Source organism: Eleutherodactylus coqui, chromosome 1, assembly GCF_035609145.1.
Source record: "Eleutherodactylus coqui strain aEleCoq1 chromosome 1, aEleCoq1.hap1, whole genome shotgun sequence".
NCBI lineage: Eukaryota > Metazoa > Chordata > Amphibia > Anura > Eleutherodactylidae > Eleutherodactylus > Eleutherodactylus coqui.
Window position 1 is genome coordinate 478,914,553 of NC_089837.1, and position 24,228 is coordinate 478,938,780.

General features: G+C 45.9%; 1 protein-coding gene across 1 annotated transcript; it reads left to right on the top strand.

Moving 5' to 3' along the window:
• The first annotated feature begins 542 nt into the window (after positions 1-542).
• CDK2 (cyclin dependent kinase 2) lies at positions 543-13,726 on the top strand. The gene is made up of 7 exons (XM_066585048.1): positions 543-784; positions 4,092-4,169; positions 4,251-4,371; positions 5,831-6,001; positions 6,080-6,181; positions 11,034-11,237; positions 12,394-13,726. Exons 1-7 carry the CDS (start codon positions 669-671, stop codon positions 12,493-12,495), a joined length of 894 nt encoding a protein of 297 aa, XP_066441145.1. The 5' UTR covers positions 543-668; the 3' UTR covers positions 12,496-13,726.
• The last annotated feature ends 10,502 nt before the right edge of the window (positions 13,727-24,228 follow it).

Here is a 24,228-nt window from a genome sequence, read left to right on the forward strand (position 1 = left end):
TATGGTAGGACTATTGTGGGACCCGTGAGGTGGGACTACTGCGGAGGACACTATATGGTAGGACTATTGTAGAACCCGTGAGGTGGGACTACTGCGGAGAACAGTATATGGTAGGACTATTGTGGGACCCGTGAGGTGGGACTACTGCGGAGGACACTATATGGTAGGACTATTGTAGGACCCCTGAGGTGGGACTACTGCGGAGGACACTATATGGTAGGACCATTGTAGGACCCGTGAGGTGGGACTACTGCTGAGGACACTATATGGTAGGACTATTGTGGGACCTGTGAGGTGGGACTACTGCGGAGAACACTATATGGTAGGACTATTGTAGGACCGGTGAGGACTATTGTGGGACTACTGCGGAGGACACTGTGTGGTAGTACTATTGTGGGACCAGTGAGGTAGGACTGCTGAGGTGTGACTACTACAAGGTAACATCACTGTACACTCTCAGCTTCCGCCGCTCTCACTATATACAAAATCTCCTCAGACTTTTGGCGGTTTCCGCTCCACCAATCACAGTCTTAGCGGGGCGTGGCCGAGCGGTGGCGGGAAGTTTTTGGGGTCTGCATTGTACGGGTCCCGGAAGAGCCCCGAGTCCAGCCGAGGTCGTGCAGAGCTCTCCGGCCGCTCCCGCCGTGCTGTCAGTCACCTCAGCCGCCATGGATAACTTCCAGAAGGTGGAGAAGATCGGGGAGGGCACGTACGGGGTCGTGTACAAAGCCAGGAACCGGGAGACCGGGGAGGTGGTCGCGCTGAAGAAGATCCGCCTGGACACGTAAGCTGGGTTAGGGGACGGCTGGGTGGGGAATGCCGCCCTGCTGGCTGCCCGTGTGTCGTGCAGGTGACGGGTGGAACTACAAGTAGCAGCATGCCGCTGCACCGCTCTGGGTTGCAGGGTTGGTGGTCACGTGCTGTTGGCACCTCTTCACCTGTACCAGTAATAAGCCCCATCCTGCATGCCATCATCTGTCGCTAAGAGTCCGTCCACACTGGCGCTTTCATGTATACAAACACATGCATTTCAATCACACGTTTACTTTGTAGGGTGGCGCTGTAGAGGCGCTTTTTCCGTCTTGCCATTTGCATTTTTTTTTACTTTTGTATGTGTTTTGATAAACTTTTGGATACTCCTTTTTTCACCCATTCCTAAACTTTTTTTTTTAATAAAGTTTTGTAGTTCAAGGTTTTGTGTTTTTTTTTTTTTTTCTTCTTTCAGGGTGCATTCATTGACAAAGGCAACAAAACTATGCAAGTTTGTGTGGGTTGCGAATTGGCTTCAATGGATGCCGTCCGTGACAAACTAGACCATGCTCTATTTTTCTTCCCCCTCGAGGAATACGCACATCCGCAGTATTAGCTGCAGGTGTGCCGCTGACCGGACGGCTCCCACTGAAGTGGGATCCGCAGTAAAACGGAGCGTGCTGCGTTTTTGTTTTCCGCACCCAAAGATCCTTAGAACAAATCCGCGTTCTTTAATTCCAGCGCCGACGGCCGTGTTCGTGGGCGGCTTGAATTGTGGATCTTCCGCGCATCGGATCCGTCCGTGGACATTGCGCCTTATTCTTCCCCTCGCAGCAGCGCTGTGTGATGTCAAACCTTTCCATTGAAATTAACGGGAAACTCTTGCGATCCTCTGACGTGAAGCTCTTTTGAAAGAAAATCTCCCGCCATCTGCGTGAAAACCGCATGTTGGTGAGCGTGCTATCAGACCGTTTCTTGCGCTCGCCCGTGTGATTGTCTTGTTTGGAACCCTTTCTGAGTCGTGGGGATATGAAGACTGCAGGAGCAGTAAATGTGGGAAAGGGGTGGGTTGACTCTAAATTCTGGGGCTGTTTTGGCAGAGGCAGCCAGAGCCCCCGATCCATGGAGCAGCGGAGGGTTGGCACTGCTCGGCATCAGACGGGTCAGTCAGATGTGGCTATTATGTGGCCCATCTATTAGATGCAGGGAAGGAAATTTTTTTTCACTCAGATGTGCAGCGGTGGGATTAGCCGTAAATGGCGACCAGATGGTAAATTGCGGTCGTCATATGTAAATTCTAGGGTGCGTTGGGAACTAATTTGAGCCCTGGATCGGAAACAGATCCTGCGCCATCCGCGGCGGGTGACAGCTGTCATCCACTACCGGCGCACATGCTGATCGTGGCTGTCAATCCTTTACTTGCCCCACATGGTGTTTAGGGGGTCTCAAACTGCAGAAAAGTAAAACGGAGACCCCGGAATATAACATTTTGTGAAACCAGCGCTCGTTCTGTTCGCCATACGGAAAACAGCGCAGCGACAGAACCGTGGAGGGGAGTATGTGTGAGGAGATTGGAGGGGTGTATGTGAGAGGAGACCTCTTGGGTGTCTTTCTTATAATTTCCATCCCTGTTAGTCTTTTACACCTGGCAAACGCAGGGCATCCAACTCATGCGCCCACATAACCACGCATGCTGCGCTACTTTCCTCAGGCGGTAAGCCGGATAGGCCCCGTTAAAATCAGCAGGGTCGTCTGGTGCCATTCCTGGTCGGCACTTTAAGTATTTTTGTGCTGTGCTCAGAGAATGGTACCAAGGAACGGAAAAATGAATGCGAAAGGGGCATTGTGTATAAATTTAATCTGACCAGTTAGGCCGGACTCTCACAAGCTTAATTTAATTGCATATTACGCGTGTGTAATACACGGTGAATGGAGTCAATGAAAGAACATTGATTTTCATTGATCCGCTCACACATGCTTATAATACGTGTGTAGGGAAAAACCGCAGCATGTCCTATTTTAAAGTGTAATACACGTAATAGAGCCATATTCTGGGGGGGTGAGGGAAAACGCTGTACATGCGTGTGATATGCTGTCATACACGATCACAAACATGGGGATATGCAGCTCCACACACCGATAAAACACGTTTTACCGTACGATTGTGTGAGCCCTTATTGGGTGCATCGCTTGCAAGAAACTCCCGATATGGTACCTGTCCGGCTGCTATAGCGCTCCGTGGGGTCTTTGTCCTGGTTTGCACAGTAGAAAATCCACATCAAAACTGCAACAAAAACTGTCAATTGATGAGTTGATTGCATTAAAGCGGTATTCCCATCTAAGGCTGGCTTCACACGGGACGGCATTGCTGCGGAATGTCTGCACGACAATTCCGCACGCGGCTCCTAATCCCGGGAGGCCATTCCGTTAGATTTCTGCTGGAATTCCGTACAGTGTGACCCCAGCCTTAGACTTTTATAACATCCACAGCATTTCTGGAAGTACCATTCACTTATATGGAAATACAGAAACTGCATAAGACTGCTTTCTCAACTGTTTCCATGATACCCGGATGCCTAAGGCCTCATGTCCACGGGGAAAATCAGGCCCGCCGCGGATTCTTCATGCAGAATCCTGCAGCGGGTCCCTCCTTTCCCGCGGACTTGAGGCCTAAAAAGATTTACTTACCTGTCCGGACGCTGCGAATCTTCCCTGCGTCGCGGCCGGATCTTCTTTCTTCGGCCCGGCGGATGTGCTTGGCACGGCAGACAGCGTGTGCCGGGCACTCTTTTTTTTTTCCTCTTGAACTCCTGCTCTCCTGCGCTCCCGTGCCAAAGAGCAGGAATTCAGCTGCGGGTGTGCCGCGGATCCGGATGGCTTCTATAGGCTTCAATAGAAGCCTGCGGGAGACCCGCACTAAGATGGAATATGCCGCGGGTGTTTTCCCGCACAGGCAATCCGCACCTCAAGGGAAAATGACATTCGAAGGTATTTAACTACCTGTGGGTGTCCAATGCATCCCTATGGGGAGCGGATCACTCGTGCGGGACACCCGCTGCGGATCTGTCCCCGTGGTCATGAAGCCTGATACATTGGAGTATTTCCAATGGGAAACGCTTGCAATCCTAACAAGCGTGTGAATCGTAATTTCAGAAAAGCAAAGCAATTGTTAATCGAAAACCACTTTGCATCGCTGTGAAAATCGCACATTGACAAGTGCGATATTGGCCCAGCGTCTCGGCCTGGTATCGCGCTCGTCCGGGGAATGTAGCTTTAGTGTGGAATAACCAGAAAAGCTGCTCTGAGAAGAAAACACTGACTTGTGATATTTTCTCTCCTAGGGAGACAGAAGGAGTACCGAGTACGGCCATCAGAGAAATTTCGCTCCTCAAGGAACTTAACCATCCCAACATAGTCAAGTCAGTGACTACAATACATCTGTGAATTTTCCCATGTTTCTAGATTTCATGTCTTTGTTCATACATATCTGCCCTCATTAGGCTTCTGGATGTCATTCACACAGAGAACAAGCTATATCTCGTCTTTGAGTTTCTTAACCAGGATCTGAAGAAGTTTATGGACAACTCTAATATTTCAGGGATCCCACTGGCTCTTGTAAAAGTAAGTCTGACTATTCCCAAGCAACCTAACACTTAGTTTAGCATGCTTTGTTTGGTGGATGCACCTAAAAGTAAAGTTGCTTTCGTGTGAACCTCAGTACCAGACAAAGATGGCCGCCCTGCTTTTCTGACTACCTGATGCGCACTGTACCACCTGCCTAGAGATTCTTCGCACAAACGCGCACCTGACCAAACCTATACAGTGTTTACATAGCTAACGAGGGAAATGTGAGGATTTCAAACTACTATCTTTACGTGTAAATATTCAGCATTTGACAGCAAACTAAGTCGTTCATTCAAATAATTGTCTGTAAATAGGCCTTTAACCTTGTTAAAGTGAGACCCATTGGTCAAAAATCACTTGATTGAGCGTTTTTTTTTTTTTTTGTTTGTTTTTTTTTTGGCCCGTGTAAAATGTACCCCAAGAAGACAAGCTGAAGGTCACAGCAATCCTAGACTGCAAATCTACCTAGCAATTGCAGTAACAGAGGAGCTTATGACCTAACACTAGCTGATTATAGGAAGTCTTTCAGGTCGTTTTTCCCACAACCGCAATATACTAGCAGATGTGGAACTTCATGAGAAATAAAACTACCTTTATTTACTTCAGCACAGGCATGCATCCAGAGAAACGGTCCGAGAAGGGCTTTCCGGGCTGTAGGCTAAATAACTGGATCGTCCAATGGGTGGTTTACCTCCCTCTTCTGCCCTTTTCCTCCATTTTCCACTAAAGAATGCCCCCTTGCTGGCTGCATGACGTCTCAAGCGCCGCCTGCTGGTGACTTCATGCATCCCACATACAGGGCATCTGTACCACGCTGAGGGAGCGGACACATGCACTGTGACTTCTCTCACTCTGGAATGAAGTCCTTCACATGCATAATTCTCAATACGGCGCAGGCCCTCTTTACATGGGACTCCTTACTTCACCATTAGGTGGAGATGGAGACATCATGCAGCGACCAAAAAGGGACACCTTTACTGGAAGAGAACAGGGGAGAGAGGTTAACAGGCTGGACTGCTTGGAGAGGTGAACCGCCCTTTGGACAGTCGACCACTAATTGGCAATGGCACATGGAGCCCTTCTCGGGCCATTTCTCTGGATGGAATTGCCAATGTTGAATCAAATAAAAGGTACAATTTTATACCTTTGTAGTCCCACATCTGCCAGTATATTGTGTTTATATGGGAAAAGAGACCTGACGGGCTTCCTTTAAAGTGATCCTCTGTTCCAGGGCAAATGGCCACACTGCTTATCTGACTACCTGATGCACCCTTGGGACATCCTCATTCGTCCCGTCTAAAAGTAACCTTTGAGTGGATGTGTAATTCATGCTGGAGATAAGAATTGGTTTCTAGGGGTATTGTATTCATGCACAACTCTGAGTATTTCTCTTGGTACTAGATTACATTTGTTATATTCTAAACTGATGCTAAATCTATGCTGTGTATATTTTCAGAGTTACTTGTTCCAACTTTTGCAAGGCTTGGCCTTCTGCCACTCGCATCGCGTCTTGCACCGTGACCTGAAGCCACAAAATTTGCTTATTAACTCTGATGGAGCGATCAAACTTGCAGACTTTGGGCTTGCTCGAGCATTTGGTGTGCCAGTCAGGACCTATACACACGAGGTGAGTAGAGTTCATAAGATGAATAGCTTTGCCGCAGCCTGTTTTTATACTTTACTCACTTTGTTTATTTTTATCTAGGTGGTCACATTGTGGTACAGAGCGCCAGAAATTCTTCTAGGTTGTAAGTTCTACTCTACAGCTGTGGATATTTGGAGCCTTGGCTGCATCTTTGCAGAAATGGTATGTTTCCTATATGGTTCTGCCTCTTCTGTACATGAAAATAATGTAGTAATTGCCACATAGTAGTGCTATCTTGGATAAATTTGGAAAGATGTTGCATGAGACTTGCCGTAATTCAAGTTTTCTTATGAAAAATTGCTTTATGGGAAATCTCATACTCTTACATTGTGCTGCATCAAATCCTGATGATCCAGTGGATGTTCTGCTGTATTCGGGTGACTTTAAACCATATTCTACAAGAAACAATAAGTCCTCACACAATCTGCAAAAAAAAAAAAAAGGAACAAAGTCTACTTTATATTAAAAAAAAAAGTGGAAATCGCTGTGGTGTGGAATGCATTGTTTTTATGTAGGCTTTCTATACAGGAAACACTTTTGTGGACTGTCCATAAACAATGATTAATGTTCACACAGCTGCAGCACCTGCATACAGAGGCCTTATGACTAGAGTTAAAGGGGAGGTCTTGCGAAAGCAAGTGGGGTTATACACTTCTGTATGGCCATAATAATGCACTTTGTAATATACATCGTGCATTAAATATGAGCCATACAGAAGTTATTCCACTTACCTGTTCCGTTGCTAGCGTCCTCGTCTCCATGGTTCCGTCTAAATTCGCTGGCAGCTTGCTTTTTTAGACGCGCTTGCGCAGTCCGGTCTTCTCCTTTCAGCACGAGCCGCTTCAGTGTGCTCCCCGCTACAGCTCTTCTGCGCATGCGCAGACGAGCTGTCACTGCTCGGGAGCGCGCTGGAGCGGCCATTCTGTACCATCCTCTGTTAGAGGAAGGTGCAGAAACTGGAGCTGCCCAGCGGAGAAGCCCAGCCCAGCAGTCCCGAGAAGCCGCCCAGGTAAGTGATGGGTCGGGGGGTGATCTTCACTAACAGGTGAAGGTCCCGGGCCACAGCGATAGGCCCCGGAGCCCAGCGCTGGGCTCCGGGGCCTTCGTCTGTTTTCAGGGTCTAGCGCTGGGGAGCCGGGGGCTAGCGCCGGTTACCTGCTGCCTGGCGGTGGGTGACTGGTCGGCGGCTGCGGTGGGTCCGGTCGGCGGCTGCGGGGCGTCTGGTTGCCATGGAGACACAGCTGGTAGCGTCTCGGGAGCGCGCACGTCGGGCTGCAGCAAGCGAAGGGAAAAGAGCCGGCGGCCATCTTGGGGAAACTTTTATAAGTTGCTGAAACGCTGGAACTGTAAGTAGAAACCAGCTAGAAAAGTCATTTACAGGGGGGCTTAGTAATGTATGCTTAATTAGGGGGACTGGGCAAAAAAAAAAAATTCACTGCTTCCTCGAGACATCTCCTTTAAAGGGGTTGTCTCGCGAAAGCAAGTGGGGTTAAGTACTTCTGTATGGCCATATTAATGCACTTTGTAATATACATCGTGCATTAAATATGAGCCATACAGAAGTTATTCACTTACCTGCTCGGTTGCTGGCGTCCCCGTCTCCATGGCTCCGTCTCATTTCGGTGTCTTCTTGCTTTTTTAGACGCGCTTGCGCAGATGGGTCTTCTCCCTTCGGCTCGGTAGCAGCGGCGTTTTGGCTCCGCCCCTTGTACGCGTCATCGTGTAGCCAGCCGCCCCCCCCCCCCCCCCCCCCCCCCCGGTCACATGTGCCGATTCCAGCCTCCTGATTGGCTGGAATCGGCACATTTGACGGGGCGGAGCTACGCGAGACAACCCCTTTAAGTCAAGAAGAAAAAGACAAGCATAACATTTGCACAGTCGCTTTTATCATGGTTTGAGGGGGTGGTATATTGCAATGCAATAACTATCAGTAATATAGTGTTCATTAATGGTGATGTCGGTATGCATGAGCCCAGCCTTTTGAATGTGTGAGGCTGAGTGCGAATGTCATTTTGAGCACTACATTTAATTTGATCGCCAGGGACCCCCTTCTCACATTAACCCCACCTCCCCTATCTATAACGCTTGCATAGACTTTTATCCATCTGATGCAGGGGGAAAAAATTTGGGAAGGGCTTGAAATATAAGCTCTTCCTTGAAAATCATCTCTAGCTGCTGAATATATTTTTATTTCTTCTCCGGCACGTCTTGTCGCTGGCTTTCCTGGCACTCCTCTTCAGCTTCTTCTCCTACTAGGGACTTAAAAATCCCCTCCTCCTGAAAGAGCTGGGTCTGATTGGCTGAGCACTCAGTCATTCATTGAATGACAGCTAAGCGCTGCTGGTGATTGGTTACAATGCTCAGCCATTCATTGAATTCATTGTGCAAGATCCACCACTTTTTTAAGAAAAGGGCTTGTTTGGAGTGGGCATAGCCGACCCAGACAGATCAATGTATCATTTATGCCATCATTTGTACCTGACATATTCTGAGAAGGCGCGTTTAGCTGTTGTGATGCACTGAATATATGAAATAAATGCACTGGGGGAAATCGTACTATGGTCTCATGTCCACGGGCGGATTTGATTTGCGGAATCGGTGAATGGCACTCACACAGGTCTGCAGTTCAAGCTGCCCATGGGGAAAGTATGAAGCGTCCGCACCTCCATGCATACATGTGGACTTGTTTTGTGTATTTTTTTTTTTTGTGCAGAAAAGAAATCGCAGCGTGCTCCATTTTTACCGTAGATTCTGTATGGATGGGCTCCATTGATCTTTATGGAAGCGAGTGATCCGCAATTCAACTGCAGATGCATTGCATAACACATGGCTCTTAATGGTTTTAGATTGTACTTAACCACTACCTTTATCCCAATGTGACTTCAGCAATGCATCTGGCTATGTGACAGGGATTTTCTTACAATATCTGAGTCTCTTCATCAAAGTACAAATATTAAAATTTGTTTTGACAAAGAATGCAATGAATGTGAATAACCTTTCATACCAGAAACCATCATTGATGCTATCCCTGCCCCTAGGGAGAGGAAGCTGAGGGTCATGACTGTAGTGTAAGAGCCACATTCAAGTCACACCATGATGAACACACAAAAGCCCTTTATTAGAGGAGCCTTGAGCTACGGTGCCACGATGCAGTCTTCGCTGATCTTGGAAGTATATTGACATGGCATGTGATTGGTGTATACTCCTACTAGGCAATATCTAATGGCTAAAGGATTAGCTAGATTTGGTTCTTTGTATTTCCCACCCCAAAAGAGATTGTCCGTGTTGTAAACTATTGATAGGCCACTAATAGATTGATGCAAGTTGGTCGCCCAGTACCTCTGCCATTTAGCTGGGCTCATACACTCGTGCACTGAGCTGATTTCTGCAGGAAGTGGACCGCTCTGTTTCCACTGGAGTGGCCAGTGTTGGTGGTATTGGTATTACACCCATTCACTTCAATGGAGACTTCACCAAGTCTGGCCACTATAATGGGGGCTACATACAGCAGTAGTTGGCACAATGCACTTGGCCAGAGAACGGCTGATTAGCGGGGTCTTGGAAGACTGACCTACGCTGATCTATTATGGTTTATCCTTGGGTGAGGCAATCAATAGTTTACATCTGGACAACTTTGTTAACCTCTTCCTGCCACAGGGAGTAACTGTACATCCTGGCAGGGAGGTACTTAACGCAACAGGACGTACAGTTACGCCCTGGGGATAGTGCGGCTCAGCGGGGGTGCATCGGAGCAGCGACTCCTGCTGTTAACCCCTTCCCTGCCGCAATCTATGTAGATCGTGGCATGAAAAGGGTTCACGGAGCGCACTCCCTCTGTGACGTCATCGAACTCTCACGATATAATCACGGAGAGCCCGACGGGTTGCCGTGGCAATAGGACACCAGATACCGGCGTCCTATATTGGCAGTACCTGTGATCACTGTAACAAGAGATAAGGCATTGCAGGCATCATAGCGATTAGCGTTGGTATAGTGCAAGTCCCCCACAGGGACATAAAATGCGTAGTGTGTAAGAAGGGGGGGGGGGGGGACTTTTTTTGTTCTTTTTCTCATATTAGCATGAAAAAATTTAATCCCACATATTTAGTATCGTCGTATCCGCATCGACATGTACAATAAGTTGAATGCTGTTTTTATCCTGGCGAAAAGCGTGAAAAAAACGCAATAAAAGTGGTCAAAAAAGCTGTATGTACCCCAAAATGGTACCAATAAAAACTGCACTCGTCTTGCAAAAAGCAAGCCCTCACAGAGCTCCGTCCGTGGAAAAATAAAAAAGTTAAAGGACTTTGAATGCACCGTTTTAGAAAAAAATGATTTCCAAAAAAAAAAAGTTTTTATTGCGGAAAAGTGGAAAATCTAAAAAAAAAAAGTTTGTTATAGTTGTAATTGTACATAAAAAATGTATTGTCATTTATGCTGCATGATTAATGCTGTAAAAAAAAAACAAACCCAAATCTATAACAGAATGGATGCGTTTTCTCTCCCTGCTATCACTAGTTTTACAATATAGTCTATGGACCCAAAAATGACACCAATAAAAACTACAGTTCGCCGCATCGACTGAAAAATAAAGTTATAGCTTTTGAAAAATGGAGATGAAAATCCGCCAAACTCTATCTGCATATCTGCCCGAGACGCAACTGCTTGCCTGGTTTTGATGCAAAACAACTCATGGAGGCGTTTATTTATTTATTTTGACGTGTGTATTCAAATAAGAGACTTGATTCTTTTCAAGGGGCACAGCAGAAAAAAAAAGTATAACTTTGGCATTATCTTAATAATATTTTATTGGCATGTAACTTTTGCCCACAAAAACTTGGATGACTGTCTTTTTTTTTTTCCCCCCCAGTACACTAAATAATACCATTTGAAAAATGCAACTCTTCGCACAAACAAGCCATGTGTTTTTGTTTTGTTAAAGTGGGGAGGAAAAAATGAATAAAAAATGTCTTAAGAATGAAGGGGTTACCTCACTAGTTTTTCTTACCCTTAGATAACCCGAAGGGCTCTGTTCCCAGGGGACTCTGAGATTGATCAGCTCTTCCGTATTTTCCGAACACTCGGGACTCCAGATGAGAATACGTGGCCGGGAGTTACTGCTATGCCAGACTATAAGTCTACCTTTCCCAAGTGGGCTCGACAAGACTTCAGCAAAGTTGTGCCACCCTTGGATGACGATGGTAGAGATCTTTTGGCAGTAAGTGTGACTCAAGTTTGAAGTCAGTTTAAGTTCTCTTGATTTTTATTTATTTATTTTTGGCTGTACAGTTTAATGATGGAGAACAAACTTCTACCGCTGTGTGTTTCATGTAAGGTGAGGGACATCTTTGTAATTGTTTAAAGGTAACAACTCTGGTTGAGAATACAGTCTGATCTAAAGTACCATATATTGGAGCAAAATGAGTTGAACAGATCGATGTATGTTTGTGAGAAAAGGTTCAGTCGGGCAAGTAATTCTCTACACTTTACCCACTTTGGAGATCAGTGGTTGTGCTTAGTGTCTGGTATGAACAAATACATTGCTGCTCCTTCGGCACAGCACTGTTACAAGCCTGGCAAAGTCCACAGATCTGAAATACACCCCTGTTCAAGCTAATTTGGCTGACTTGAAAACCGCGTCGTAAAGGCGAAAACTTTTTTTTTTTTCTTCTTCTTTTTAGGGGGCCAATTTACTTTACTAAACTAGTGATTTACGAGGTTCAGTAGCCAGACTGCAACTGATCCTATCGATTTTTGCCATAATTCTCTAGCAGAAAAATGCCTTTAGGTGGTGGCGATTTCTCTGCTGATGCTTTTATTTTCACTGTGCAATAGATATTAGTAAATGTCTGTCCACATATATAAAGTGTTTTTGTATTTCTCTGTTTATAGTTTTTAAGGCTAGGGCGACACAGCATCTTTAGCTGCGACATGTCAAATGCCCAAAGGCAGTATGGTGATGCTACGTAGCAAATTAATGAAGGTGGTCACGTCAACACCTATAAGTTGTCATGATGTTGTGTATTCTGCCAGAAATCCAATACTGCTGGATTTCTGTCAACTTGCGGATTGCAACAAGACTAGGTTCACTTTCATTAGGTTGCAATGTTGTAGTGCCCTACTGCCGCCTTTGGACCTCTCAATCACCCTAGCTAAAGAATACGGCATTGTAAATCAGGAAGTTGAACGTGAGCCGCTACATTTCTTGGTGCCGTTGGCTTGCATCATTAGCGTTTGAAAGCGCTCTGAATCGCTACTGCTATAAAATGTCAAGATATAATTGCAAATTGTCCTTTTTGATGTTTTGGATTACAATATTGCATGTATGGCATAAGAGTCTGCGCTCATAATCAACATCCTCTTCATCTTTCCAGCAAATGCTCCAGTATGACTGCAACAACAGGATCTCCGCGAAGGCCGCCCTGACGCACTCGTTCTTCCGTGATGTCAGCAGACCAGTTCCACATCTCGGTTAGCCTGAGAACAGATTGTCTACTGAACGAGGACTGGCACAGCAAAGCAATGTAAAATAGGACTCTGCTTTTTATGAAATTTATAGTCCATGTATTATACCTTCCTATTTATTACCATTTACTGTGCTGTCGAAACAGAAAATTTTAACATTTCGTCTTTTTATAAGTCACTGTCCAAGTTTTAAAGCCCGTTTTGATTCTTCAGTGTAGTTGAGCGTTTAGAGATCAGTAAATACCGAGTTTTACACACTTTTAAAGCCAGGAGAGTGTGCCTGCCTTAATGTGGCCTTAATAAGGTCAACTAGGCTTAATGCTATGCAAAGCAATTTGTATGGGAAAACAGGGTCTCCACTCTGCATAGAAAGTTTCTTGAATTGAAAATGAACACGGAGGGCCGGATTAAACCCCTTGCACTCTAGTTTTCAACGTTTGGAGCCATAAAGTAGGACCTCGGCAGGAACCTTGCCTTCCAAAACAACTTGAACTGAGGCTAAAAGTGGTTTTCACATCTGTTTAGATTTGTGTGAAGTCTGAACTGGGACTTGTAGTCTTGAAGACAATTTCTTTATCTGCTATTCACAAAATGATCTTGAGAACAGGGGTCCTATGTCCCCATCTTCCTTACTGTTACTGCACAACCCTTTTTTAAGGTCGCTAGCGCTCGCCTTTTTCCTGTAATTGCCTAGCTGGACTTAAAAGTGCAGCACAGCAGTTGGTGCTAAATTGAGCATGCTAGTTGTAGCCGATGGCGCATGTGTGAGACCACCCTAACGGTAGAGATCGAACTTCTGATTGACCCATTTGATCTATTCTTAGGAACGGTTGGAGTTCAACTCCCAGCAGTCCTGCTGATCAGCACTTGGCAGGAACCACTGTGCATTGGATCTAGGACAGTTGTGTTGTGCAGTGGCCCTGAATGGTACTGGAAACTCTGCCCCATTCACTTGAATAGGACTTGAGCTTGCAGTACCTTTTGATGACCACTACTCAATGGACAGAGCTGTTCTAGTTCTGGCACACTGGCTTCTGTAAACATCTGATCGATGGGGCTAAGGATAGGTTATCAGCATAAGTCTCAGTATAACCATTTTCTCAATGTACAGATTTTATAAATTGTTTAAAACTTAAGTTTGCACCTTGTCTTGGATATCAATTAAACTATTTTTACGTGTTTGTTTTTAATGTAGATTGTCTGTTTTAGTATATATTTGTATTTGCCTGTTGGTTAATTAAAATATTTTATTTAACACATTGTCTCCATTTTATGTATGTTTACATACACAATCTAAGGCATTGCTTTTTTGTATTTGCTGTCAGTGTAAAGTATTGTTTGTCGTAAAAATGGCAGTCCTGTGTAAATTGTGAGTCTAAGGGCTCATGCCCATGGCCATGACGGGCTCCGCAAGCGGAATCCATCACTACGCCCCCCTCCCCAAGACCCCCATACTCGCCTCCTAAATCTGCTGTGCGAGTCCCGCATGTCGCGCATGCGCAGTACAGCGCATGACGCAGTGGGCGGGGAAGTGTATTCACACTATACTTCTGCTGTGCTACAGCGGAAGTATAGTGTGATGGCTGGCTTCCTTTAATTTAATGGAAGCCGGCAGCTCGTATTCCCGCAGCAAATAAGAGCATGCCGTGGGTTATTTCACGCTGCAGAATTCCACGGTGTGGATATTGAGCTATTAGGTTCAATAGAACCTAATAGCCGCGATGTAACAATGCGGCTTTCCGCCGCATTTCATGCGGTGGTAATCAGTCTGTTGGCATTAGCCCAAAAGTGGGGGCTCCATACTGGTTTACATACTGATAATCTAAGGGCTCATTCACACGGCTTTAACACTGAACTGGTTATCGCTCTGTAGGGCAAATCTTACGTACGCTATCATGCGTAGTGTGACTGACTTGGTTTTTAAATTTCCCTGCTCTGTCATAGCGGCGTTGCATATTAAATGCCATACATACCGATTGTGTATGTACAGGGTTTTTATGCACCCATAGAGAACAATAGGGCTGTACACGCGTAATGAGCCATAAAATAGATCACACAGCCTTTTTTTTTTAATTTTATTTTTTACGCAAATATACGCAATGAAAAAACGCTAGTGAGAGTGGGAAACTTGAAAATCAATGTATTTAAATTGCTGCAATATACCACGTAACATGCAGTTCAAACACGGTGTGAATGAGGAGTTAATACTGTTTACATAGTTTAACTTTCCATACAGTATCTGTTTTTTTGTTTTTTTTTTTGTTTCAATTAGAACAAGAATCGTCGTCTTGATATTTGGTTAAATGGCAGCTATTGAAATATATGGCTATCCATGTAATGTGTGAACATGCCAGACCGGCCAGAGTGGCTTTCTTTCCCTGAAAGACTATCAAGCTAACTCACACTAGTGAGCGCGATATCAGGCTGTGAATCACTGACCGACATTACGCTCACAAATATGCGTTTCCTAACTTATTTTTTATCTTCCCTGTGGATATGAGGTGTTTTTATATTTAGACCACCTCGCATCACTTCAGGAAAGTAGCGATCCGCCACCGGCCCCATTGCAAAAACCATGGGCAATGCGAGTGCATATCAGAAGATCAAACGTGCCACAATTTGTTTTCCCCACATCGCAGTACAGGGAAAAATAGCTTGTTTATAACCCTAAAAGAATGGTGTTCCTATTCAGGCGGGATTTGTGTGTCTCCCAAAGAACAAGTCGTGTGAATTTTTCCTTTTTTTTTTTTTTTTTGTCCGTGTGAAAACGGGGCTGCATTCCCACGAACGTATATTGGCTCGGTTTTCACACCGAACTGATATACGTCGTCCTCATCTGCAGGAGGGGGGGGGGGAGGGTGGAAGAGCCAGGAGCAGGAACAGAGCTCCCGCCCCCTCTCTGCCTCCTCTCCGCCCCCTCTCCGCCCCTCTGCACTATTTGCAATGAAAGGAGACGGGGGTGGGGCTAAGTTTTGAGAATTAGCCCCGCCCCTGTTCCGCCTCTCCCCATTGCAAATAGTGCAGAGGGGGTGGGAGCTCAGTTCCTGCTCCTGGCTCTTGCATTCCACACACACCCCCTCCCCCCCCCCCTGAGGACGACGTATATCGGATCGGTGTGAAAACCGAGCCGATATACGTTCGTGGGAATGCAGCCCTGTTTTCACACAGACGAAAAAAAAGAAAAATTCACAGAAGACTTGTTCTTTGGGAGACACACAAATCCCGCCTGAATATAACTCTAAAAGAATGGTGTTCCTAAACGAGCTATTTCCCCCCGCCATGAAAATGCCTCGCATTCTCGGGGAATTCACATGATGGGGAGCGTTGTATGGGGCAATGATTCACGCCTAAGGCTGGATTCAGACGAACGTATGTCGTCTCGGTGTTCACGCCCAGCCGATATACGGCGTCTCGCTCTGCAGGGAGGGGGAGTCTGGAAGAGCCAGGAGCAGTGCTCTGAGCTCCCGCCCCCTCTCTGCCTCCTCTGCACTATTTGCAATGAGGAGAGGAGGGATGGGGGTGGGGCTAATTCCACGTAATTTAGCCCTGCCCCATCCTGCCTCCTTTCATTGCAAATGGTGCAGAGGGGCAGAGAGGGGGCGGGAGCTCAGTTCCTGCTCCTGGCTCTTCCATTCCCCCCCCCCCCCCCCCCCCCCCCCCGCAGATGAGGACGACGTATATCGGATCGGCGTGAAAACCGAGTCGATATACGTTCGTGGGAATGCACCCTAAGGCCTACCTCACACAGGGCGTTTTCAGCCCTGTACTAAACGCTGTACAAGGCTCCCATTCATTTCAATGGGGCTGCTCACACAAGGATGAAAACGCTGCTTTGAAAAACGCTGCATGTTTCATCTTTGGGCATTTTCAGCTGAGTCTCCCATTGAAATGAATGGGCAGCGGTTTCAGCTGTGCTGAAAAGGCGGCGTTTTGCACAGTTTCTTTATTTCCCTTGTCTTTCAACCCCTTCCCTAGAAATGGCTACACAGTGCACCCTTAGTACTTGTACTAATATATAGGGGACCAGACATGGCTACACAGTGCACCCTTAGTACTTGTACTAATATATAGGGGACCCAGACATGGCTACATAGTGCACCCTTAGTACTTGTCCTAATATATAGGGGACCCAGACATGACTGCACAGTGCACCCTTGGTACTTGTCCTAATATATAGGGGACCCAGACATGGTTACACGGTGCACCCTTAGTACTTGTCCTAATATATAGGGGACCCAGACATGGTTACACGGTGCACCCTTAGTACTTGTCCTAATATATAGGGGACCCAGACATGGTTACACGGTGCACCCTTAGTACTTGTCCTAATATATAGGGGACCCAGACATGGTTACACGGTGCACCCTTAGTACTTGTCCTAATATATAGGGGACCCAGACATGACTACACAGTGCACCTTTAGTACTTGTACTAATATATAGGGGACCTAGACATGGCTACACAGTGCACCCTTAGTACTTGTACTAATATATAGGGGACCCAGACATGGCTACATAGTGCACCCTTAGTACTTGTACTAATATATAGGGGACCCAGACATGACTGCACAGTGCACCCTTGGTACTTGTCCTAATATATAGGGGACCCAGACATGGTTACACGGTGCACCCTTAGTACTTGTCCTAATATATAGGGGACCCAGACATGGTTACACGGTGCACCCTTAGTACTTGTCCTAATATATAGGGGACCCAGACATGACTACACAGTGCACCTTTAGTACTTGTCCTAATATATAGGGGACCCAGACATGGCTACACGGTGCACCCTTGGTTCTTGTCCTAATATATAGGGGCCCCAGACATGGCTACACCGTGCACCCTTAGTACTTGTCATAATATATAGGGGACCCAGACATGGCTCCACAGTGCACCCTTAGTACTTGTACTAATATATAGGGGCCCCAGACATGGCTACACAGTGCACCATTAGTACTTGTCCTAATATATAGGGGACCCAGACATGGCTACATGGTGCACCCTTAGTACTTGTCCTAATATATAGGGGACCCAGAAATGACTACACAGTGCACCCTTAGTACCTGTCTGTTCCTGTTGTCCTGCCATGTGACACTCTTCACCCTGACATGGAAATTATATGTGAGCAGCGCCCATAAATATTTCTATGTCTAGATGACTGGGCTACACATTGTGCACCCCTGATCTACACTATATTTGTACTTGCTTAACACCTTAACGACCAGCCCATAGTGTTTTTACGTCCTCCCGAAGTGGGCTTTATTCTCTGAGGACGTAAAAACATGCGTCCTACAGAGAATAAAGCCCCTCGGGCTGTGGACGTGACAGCTCCATGCTGTCGGTGCCCGCAGGTAGCCGACAGCATGGAGCTGTCATCTCGGGCTGTCCGGGCCCCCCCCCCCCCTCCCCCGGCGTTGCGATCGGCGCTATCCAATGGCAAAAAAGTAAATAAAAGTTGAAAAAAAGTTACATGTTCAGCTGCCCTGATGGATCGGATCCATCGGGGCAGCTAAAATTACTCACTGAGGTCCGCCGCACTGCTCCCCGCTCTCCCGATGCTCCGGGCCCCATAGCCGTCCTTCTGCATGCACGCCAGGCGGCATTACGTCAGCCGCATGCGCAGAAGGCCCGGCGGCGCGGGAAATTAAAATCTCCTGGCTCCCGGCTCCTGTAGGTAGCCGGGAGGCAGGAGATGTCAGCGGGGACCGCGGTGAGCGGTCCCCGGTACCCGCGATCGCCGTTATACAATGGATAACGGCGATCGCGGAAAAGTAAACAAAGATGTTAAAAAAAGAGAAGTTTCACCTCCCCTCGTGGATCGGATCCATGAGGGATTGTGAAAATACTCACCCCGCTTCCTCCATGTCCTCCGGCCGGTCTCCGGACCCCCCCGCTGGCTTCTGCGATGCGCCGATGTGGCGCGCATGCGCAGAAGGCCGGCAAGCCCGGCAAATTCAAAATCTCCCTGCACCCGGCTGTCACAGTCAGCCGAGTGCAGGGAGATATGACTGGGGACCGCTGTATGCGGTTTCCAGTCATATGATCACCGTTATCCATCGGATAAGGGTGATCATATAAAGTTAAAAAGTAAAAAAAAAAAAAGTTAAAAGTTTATAAAGTTAAAGTTTCATCCCCCCTTACGGATCATATCCGTAAGGGGGGATGAAATTACGTACCCAAGGTCCCCGGATTTGTTCCCTGATGGGATGTTCATCCGCGGACCTTACCCCAGCTTCTGCGCATGCGCCCATCAGCATGATGGCGGACGCATGCGCAAAAGTGAAATATTGCCCAAGAAATTTAAAATCTCCCTGCTGCTGGCTACCAAAGGTAGCCAAGAGCCTGGAGATGTCACGGGGAGCCGCGGTATGCGGTTACTGGTCACGTGATCGCCGTTATCCAATGCATAATGGCGATCACGTAAAAGTTCTTTAAAAAGTGGAAGTTTCATCTCCCCTCACCGATGCGATCGGTGGGGGGAGATGAAACATCTTCTCAGAGGCTTCCGCATTTGAATCCAGATGCGATTATCCTCCATGGACCCTTCCGGCTGCTGCGCATGCGCCTGCCGGCAAAATGCCGGACACATTCGCAGGAGCTGGGGAGCCCAGGAAATTTTAAATCTCCTTGCTCCCAGCGACCAACGGTCACTGAGTTCTTGGAGCAGTGACCGGCGGCCTCGTTGAGCGGTCCCCGGTCACGTGATAAAGTAGCGATCTAACATTAGGCCGGTCATGCATGACCGGAGAGGAATTATGGGTTCTGCATGCGCTTGATCAGCGGTAATCCACGGATCAATCACATGCATTGGATTACACAATTCCCCCCAATTAGCGGGTTGGAATTATGTAATCCACTCGCAGAAACAGAACACGGCATGCTATATTTTACCGTGGATATCCGCGACCTAGAGCCCATTGTGCTCTATGACTGCGGATATACCCGCAGCCCATATGCAAACACATTGTGTACGGGCTGCGGGTACCCGGGTCAGCTTGTTGAGCGTCTTCTTTGTGAAACCGCTGCACCGCAGCAAGATTACAAAGCCTCACAGAGCGCCACTTTTTACACCCCATACCCGCCACTGAGGTCAAGAAATGACCCCCAAAAAGCATGAGAGGAGGGGGGATACATGGTTTTCTTGCCCCATGTGCACAACCCAACCAGCCTCCGTAATTACCCCTGTCTTCGGACATAAAACGCAGTTTATATTATTACCTTTATCTAATATTTATGGAATGCCAAAAAATGGGGATGGTGGGGGGGGGGGATTATTTTTAGGAAGTCAATTTTTTTTCCGTATAAGTGGGCAATGGGGCCTGGAATTTATTCAGTTCTGCCCTGAAATCCAGCGGGCATTCCCTCCATTATGGGCCTAGCCATGTGTCCTGTAAGTAGATTAGGGCCACAATGGATATGTTTCTGAACACGGGACAAACGGGGGTATCCATTTTGGGGTGAAAGTCTTCATTCCTATGTACACTGTACAAAAAAACCAGTTTTTAAATTGACAAAATTGCCAAAAAAAATGAAAATTTTAATTTTTTCCTTCTGCTTTGCTTAGATTCATTCAAATACTGTGGGGTCACAATACGCAGTACACCCCTAGATGAATTTGTTAAGGGGTCTAGTTCTTAAAATGGGGTCATTTGTGGGGGTTCTCTATCGTTTTGGCCGCTCAATGGCTCTACAAGTGGGCAATGGGGCCTGGAATTTATTCCGTTGTACCCTGAAATCCAATGGGTGCTCCTTCCATTATAGGCCTAGCCATGCTTTCTTTAAGTAGATTAGGGCCACAATGGGTATGTTTCTGAACACGGGACAAACAGGGGTATCCATTTTGGGGTGAACGTCTTCATTCCTATGTACACTGGACAAAAAAAACTGTTTTTAAATTGACACAATTGCCAAAAAAATGAAAATCATAATTTTTTCCTTCTGCTTGGCTTAGATTCATTCCAAAACTGTGAAGTCAAAAAAGTCATCGTACCCCTAGATAAATTCGTTAAGGGGTCTACTTTTCAAAATGGGGTCACTTGTGGGGGTTCTCCATCGTTTTGGTCACTCAATGGCTCTACAAGTGGGCAATGGGGCCTAAATCTCCTTCAAGCAAAATTTCTGTTCCGAAAGCCACCGGTTGCTCCTTTCATTTTGGGCCCCATTGTGCATACAGACGTAATACTAGGGCCACAATGGGTATGTTTCTGAGCACGGGACAAACAGGCTTATCCATTCTGGGGTGTAAATCCTCATTTTCATGTGTACTATAGAAAAAATTCCTGTCTTTAAAATGACATATTTGCAAAAATATGAAATTTTAGTTTTTCTCTTATAAATTGCATTGACTCCTAAAAGAAATTGTGGGGTTAAAACACTCATGACACCCCTCAGTGAATACGTTAAGGGGTGTAGTTTTTAAAATGGGGTATTTGTGGGGGTATCTATCATTTTGACTCCTATGAGCCTTTCCAATCTTGGCTTGGTGTGGGAAAACAAAGTGTTCCTCAAAATGCTGAAAAGTAATGTTAACCCCTTAATGACGTGGCCATTTTTCTTTTTCCATTTTCGTTTTTTCCTCCGCCCTTTAAAAAAATCGTAACTCCTTTATTTATCCATCGACGTCGCTGTATGAGGGCTTGTTTTTTGCAGGACGAGTTGTATTTTTCAATGGTGCTATTTAAAGTACCATATAATGTACTGAAAAACTTTTAAAAAATTCTAAGTGGAGTAAAATAAAAAAAAAAATGACATTTCGCCATCTTTTAGTGCGTCTTGCTTCTACGGCGCACAAGCGGCAACAAAAACGACATGATATCTTTATTCTATGGGTCGGTATGATTACTACGATACCAAACTTGTACAGTTTTTTTTTTACTATACTCCTCTTTTTTTTTCAAAGACATAAAAATTTTTTCAATTATTTTCTGCCGTCATTTTGTGCGCGCGATAACTTTTTTATTTTTCCGTCAACGTAGTTGAGCAAGGTCTCATTTTTTGCGGGATGTCCTGAAGTTTCCGATAGTACCATTTTGGCATATATACAGCTTTTTGATCGCTTTTTATTGCGTTTTTTTCTGGGAGACAGGGTAACTAAAAAAGTGCATTTCTGGCGTTCTTCTTTTTTTTTTCCGGACGACGTTCACCGTGCGGGAAAAATAATGCACTACTTTGATAGCTCGGACTTTTACGGACGCGGCGATACCAAATACAGATTTTTAATTTATTATTTAGATTTTTTAATAATAGATATGGCAAAAGGGGGGTGATTTAAACTTTTACAACTTTTTTTTTTTTTTTCAATTAAAAAAAACTTTATTAATTTTTTTTTTACATTACTTTGAAGTCCCCCTGGGGTACTTTAAGATGGGATGCCTTGATCGCTCCTGCAGTATGACGTAATGCTATAGCATTACGTCATACTGCTTTTTGACAGGCAGTCTATCAAGCCACCCTGTGTGGATGGCTGGATAGGCAGTCTGTTAAGGCAGCCCTGGGGCCTTTCATTAGGCCCCCGGCTGCCATGACACCTGCACGGCTCCCCCGATCTCACCGTGGGGGGGCCGTGCGGGACCCCCGAACATCGTTCGGGGCATTTAAATGGTTAATAGCCGCGATCGGCCGCGCGGCCGCGATCGGCTATTGCCCGCGGGTGTCAGCTGTTATAAACAGCTGACACCCGCACTGTATGAAGAGAGGTTGCATCGCAACCTCTTTTCATACATACCCCGCGGCCACATGACGTGCTGGTACGTCATTGGTCGTTAAGGGGTTAAACTTGTACGTCTCCTAAATGGTTAAAAAAAAACGAAAGTTTTTCCAATGTGCGCCCAAAATAAAGTAAACAGATGGAAATATATATCTTAGCAAAAATTTCTATATTATGTTTGCACATATTTGAGATATTGCAGTTGGAAATTTGAAAAAATGATGATTTTTTCAAAATTTTCCCAATGTTGGCGCTTTTAATAAATAAACACAAATTCTATCAGTCTTTTTTTTCCGCCTAGATGAAGTACAACATGTGGCAAAAAAACAATGTCAGAATCGCTTGGATATGCAAAACCTTTCTGGTGTTTTTCCATGCTAAATTGACACTTGTCAGATTTGCAAAATTTGGCCTGGTCATTAAGGCGCAAACAGGCTTGGTCACTAAGGGGTTAATATAGGCTGAATGCCTTTCTACTTGTATTCTGCAGATTTAAAGAAAAAATGTTTTTTTGTGTAACCGTTTTCTATGCAAAAAAATGGTGCTAAAATATTCCAGTCTGTATTTGTCACTAAGGCCGGGCTCATACGAGCGCATTTGAATTGCGTAACGCACATACATAATACGTGGTACATCGCAGCAATTCAAATACATTGATTGTCCCACTCACTTGCTTTTTTTTCATTTTGTATAATATGCCAGTAAAAAAAGAACAGCATGTTCTATTTTACTGTGTATTACATGTGTTAAGAGCCCTATTGTGCTCTATGGGTGTGTACAAAACCCTGTACATATGTACTTACATTGCGTATGTGCAATCATAGAATGGCAGAATTTGAAGGGAACTCCAGGGTAATCGAGTCCAACCCCCAGCTCAATGCAGGATTCACTAAATCATCCCAGCTTTTGTTTGAAGACTTCCATTGAAGGAGAACTCCCCACCTCCTGTGGTAACCTGTCCCACTCATTAATCCCCCTCACTGTCTAATATCTAATTTGTGTCTCCTCCCTTTCAGTTTCATCCCATTGCTTCTAGTCTTTCCTTGTACAAATGAGAATAGGGCTGATCCCTCTGCACTGTGACAGCCCTTCAGATACTTGTAGACAGCTATTAAGTCTCCTCTCAACCTTCTTTTTTGCAAGCTAAACATTCCCAGATCCTTTATCCTCATAGGGCATGATTGGCAGACCGCTCACCATCTTGCTAACTCTTTGGATTTGCTCCAGTTTGTCTTTTTTTTATGAGGTCTGACTAAGGAAGAAGGGAATAATTGCCTTGCGTGATCTAGACCAGGGGTCCCCAACTCCAGTCCTCAGGGACCACCAACAGGTCATGTTTTCAGGATATCCTATAGCACAAACACCTCTGGCAATGTGTGAGGCACCGACAATAATTACATCACCTGTGCAACACTGAGGAAATCCTGAAAACATGATCTGTTGGCGGTCCCTGAGGACTGGAGTTGGGGAACACTGATCTAGACTATGCTTCCCAGAATTGTGTTTGAAATTTGGCACAGGCCTTCTTAAGGTCCTAAATAGGAAAAGTAAAGGGGTCGCAACTTGTAAATTCAATGCTAAGTGAAAAAGTATTGGCACTCCAGTGTACCTAATTTAATTAACCTCCCAGTGTTGTGCAAACATGAAATTTGGCACAACCATTCTTTAGGTCCTAAATAGGAAAAGTAAAGGAGTCGCAACTTGATTATTCAATGCTAATTGCAAGAGTATTGGCACCCCTATGTAATGTACCTAATGTCTAACTTCCTGATGTCATACACACATGATATTTGGCAGGAGCATTCTTGAGGTCCCAAATAGGAAAAGTAAGGCCGGCTGCACACGGCCATGACAGGCTCCGCTGCGAAATTCCGCGGTGGAGCCTGTCACAGCGCCCCCAGGAGACCCCATACTTACCTGCGGATCCGCTCCCGCAGGACGCTTCCCCGCCCACCGCCGCCGCGTCATGTGACACGCCGGCCGCATCTTATGACGCGGCGGCGGTGGGCGGGGAAGCGTTTTCACGCTATCTTCCGCTG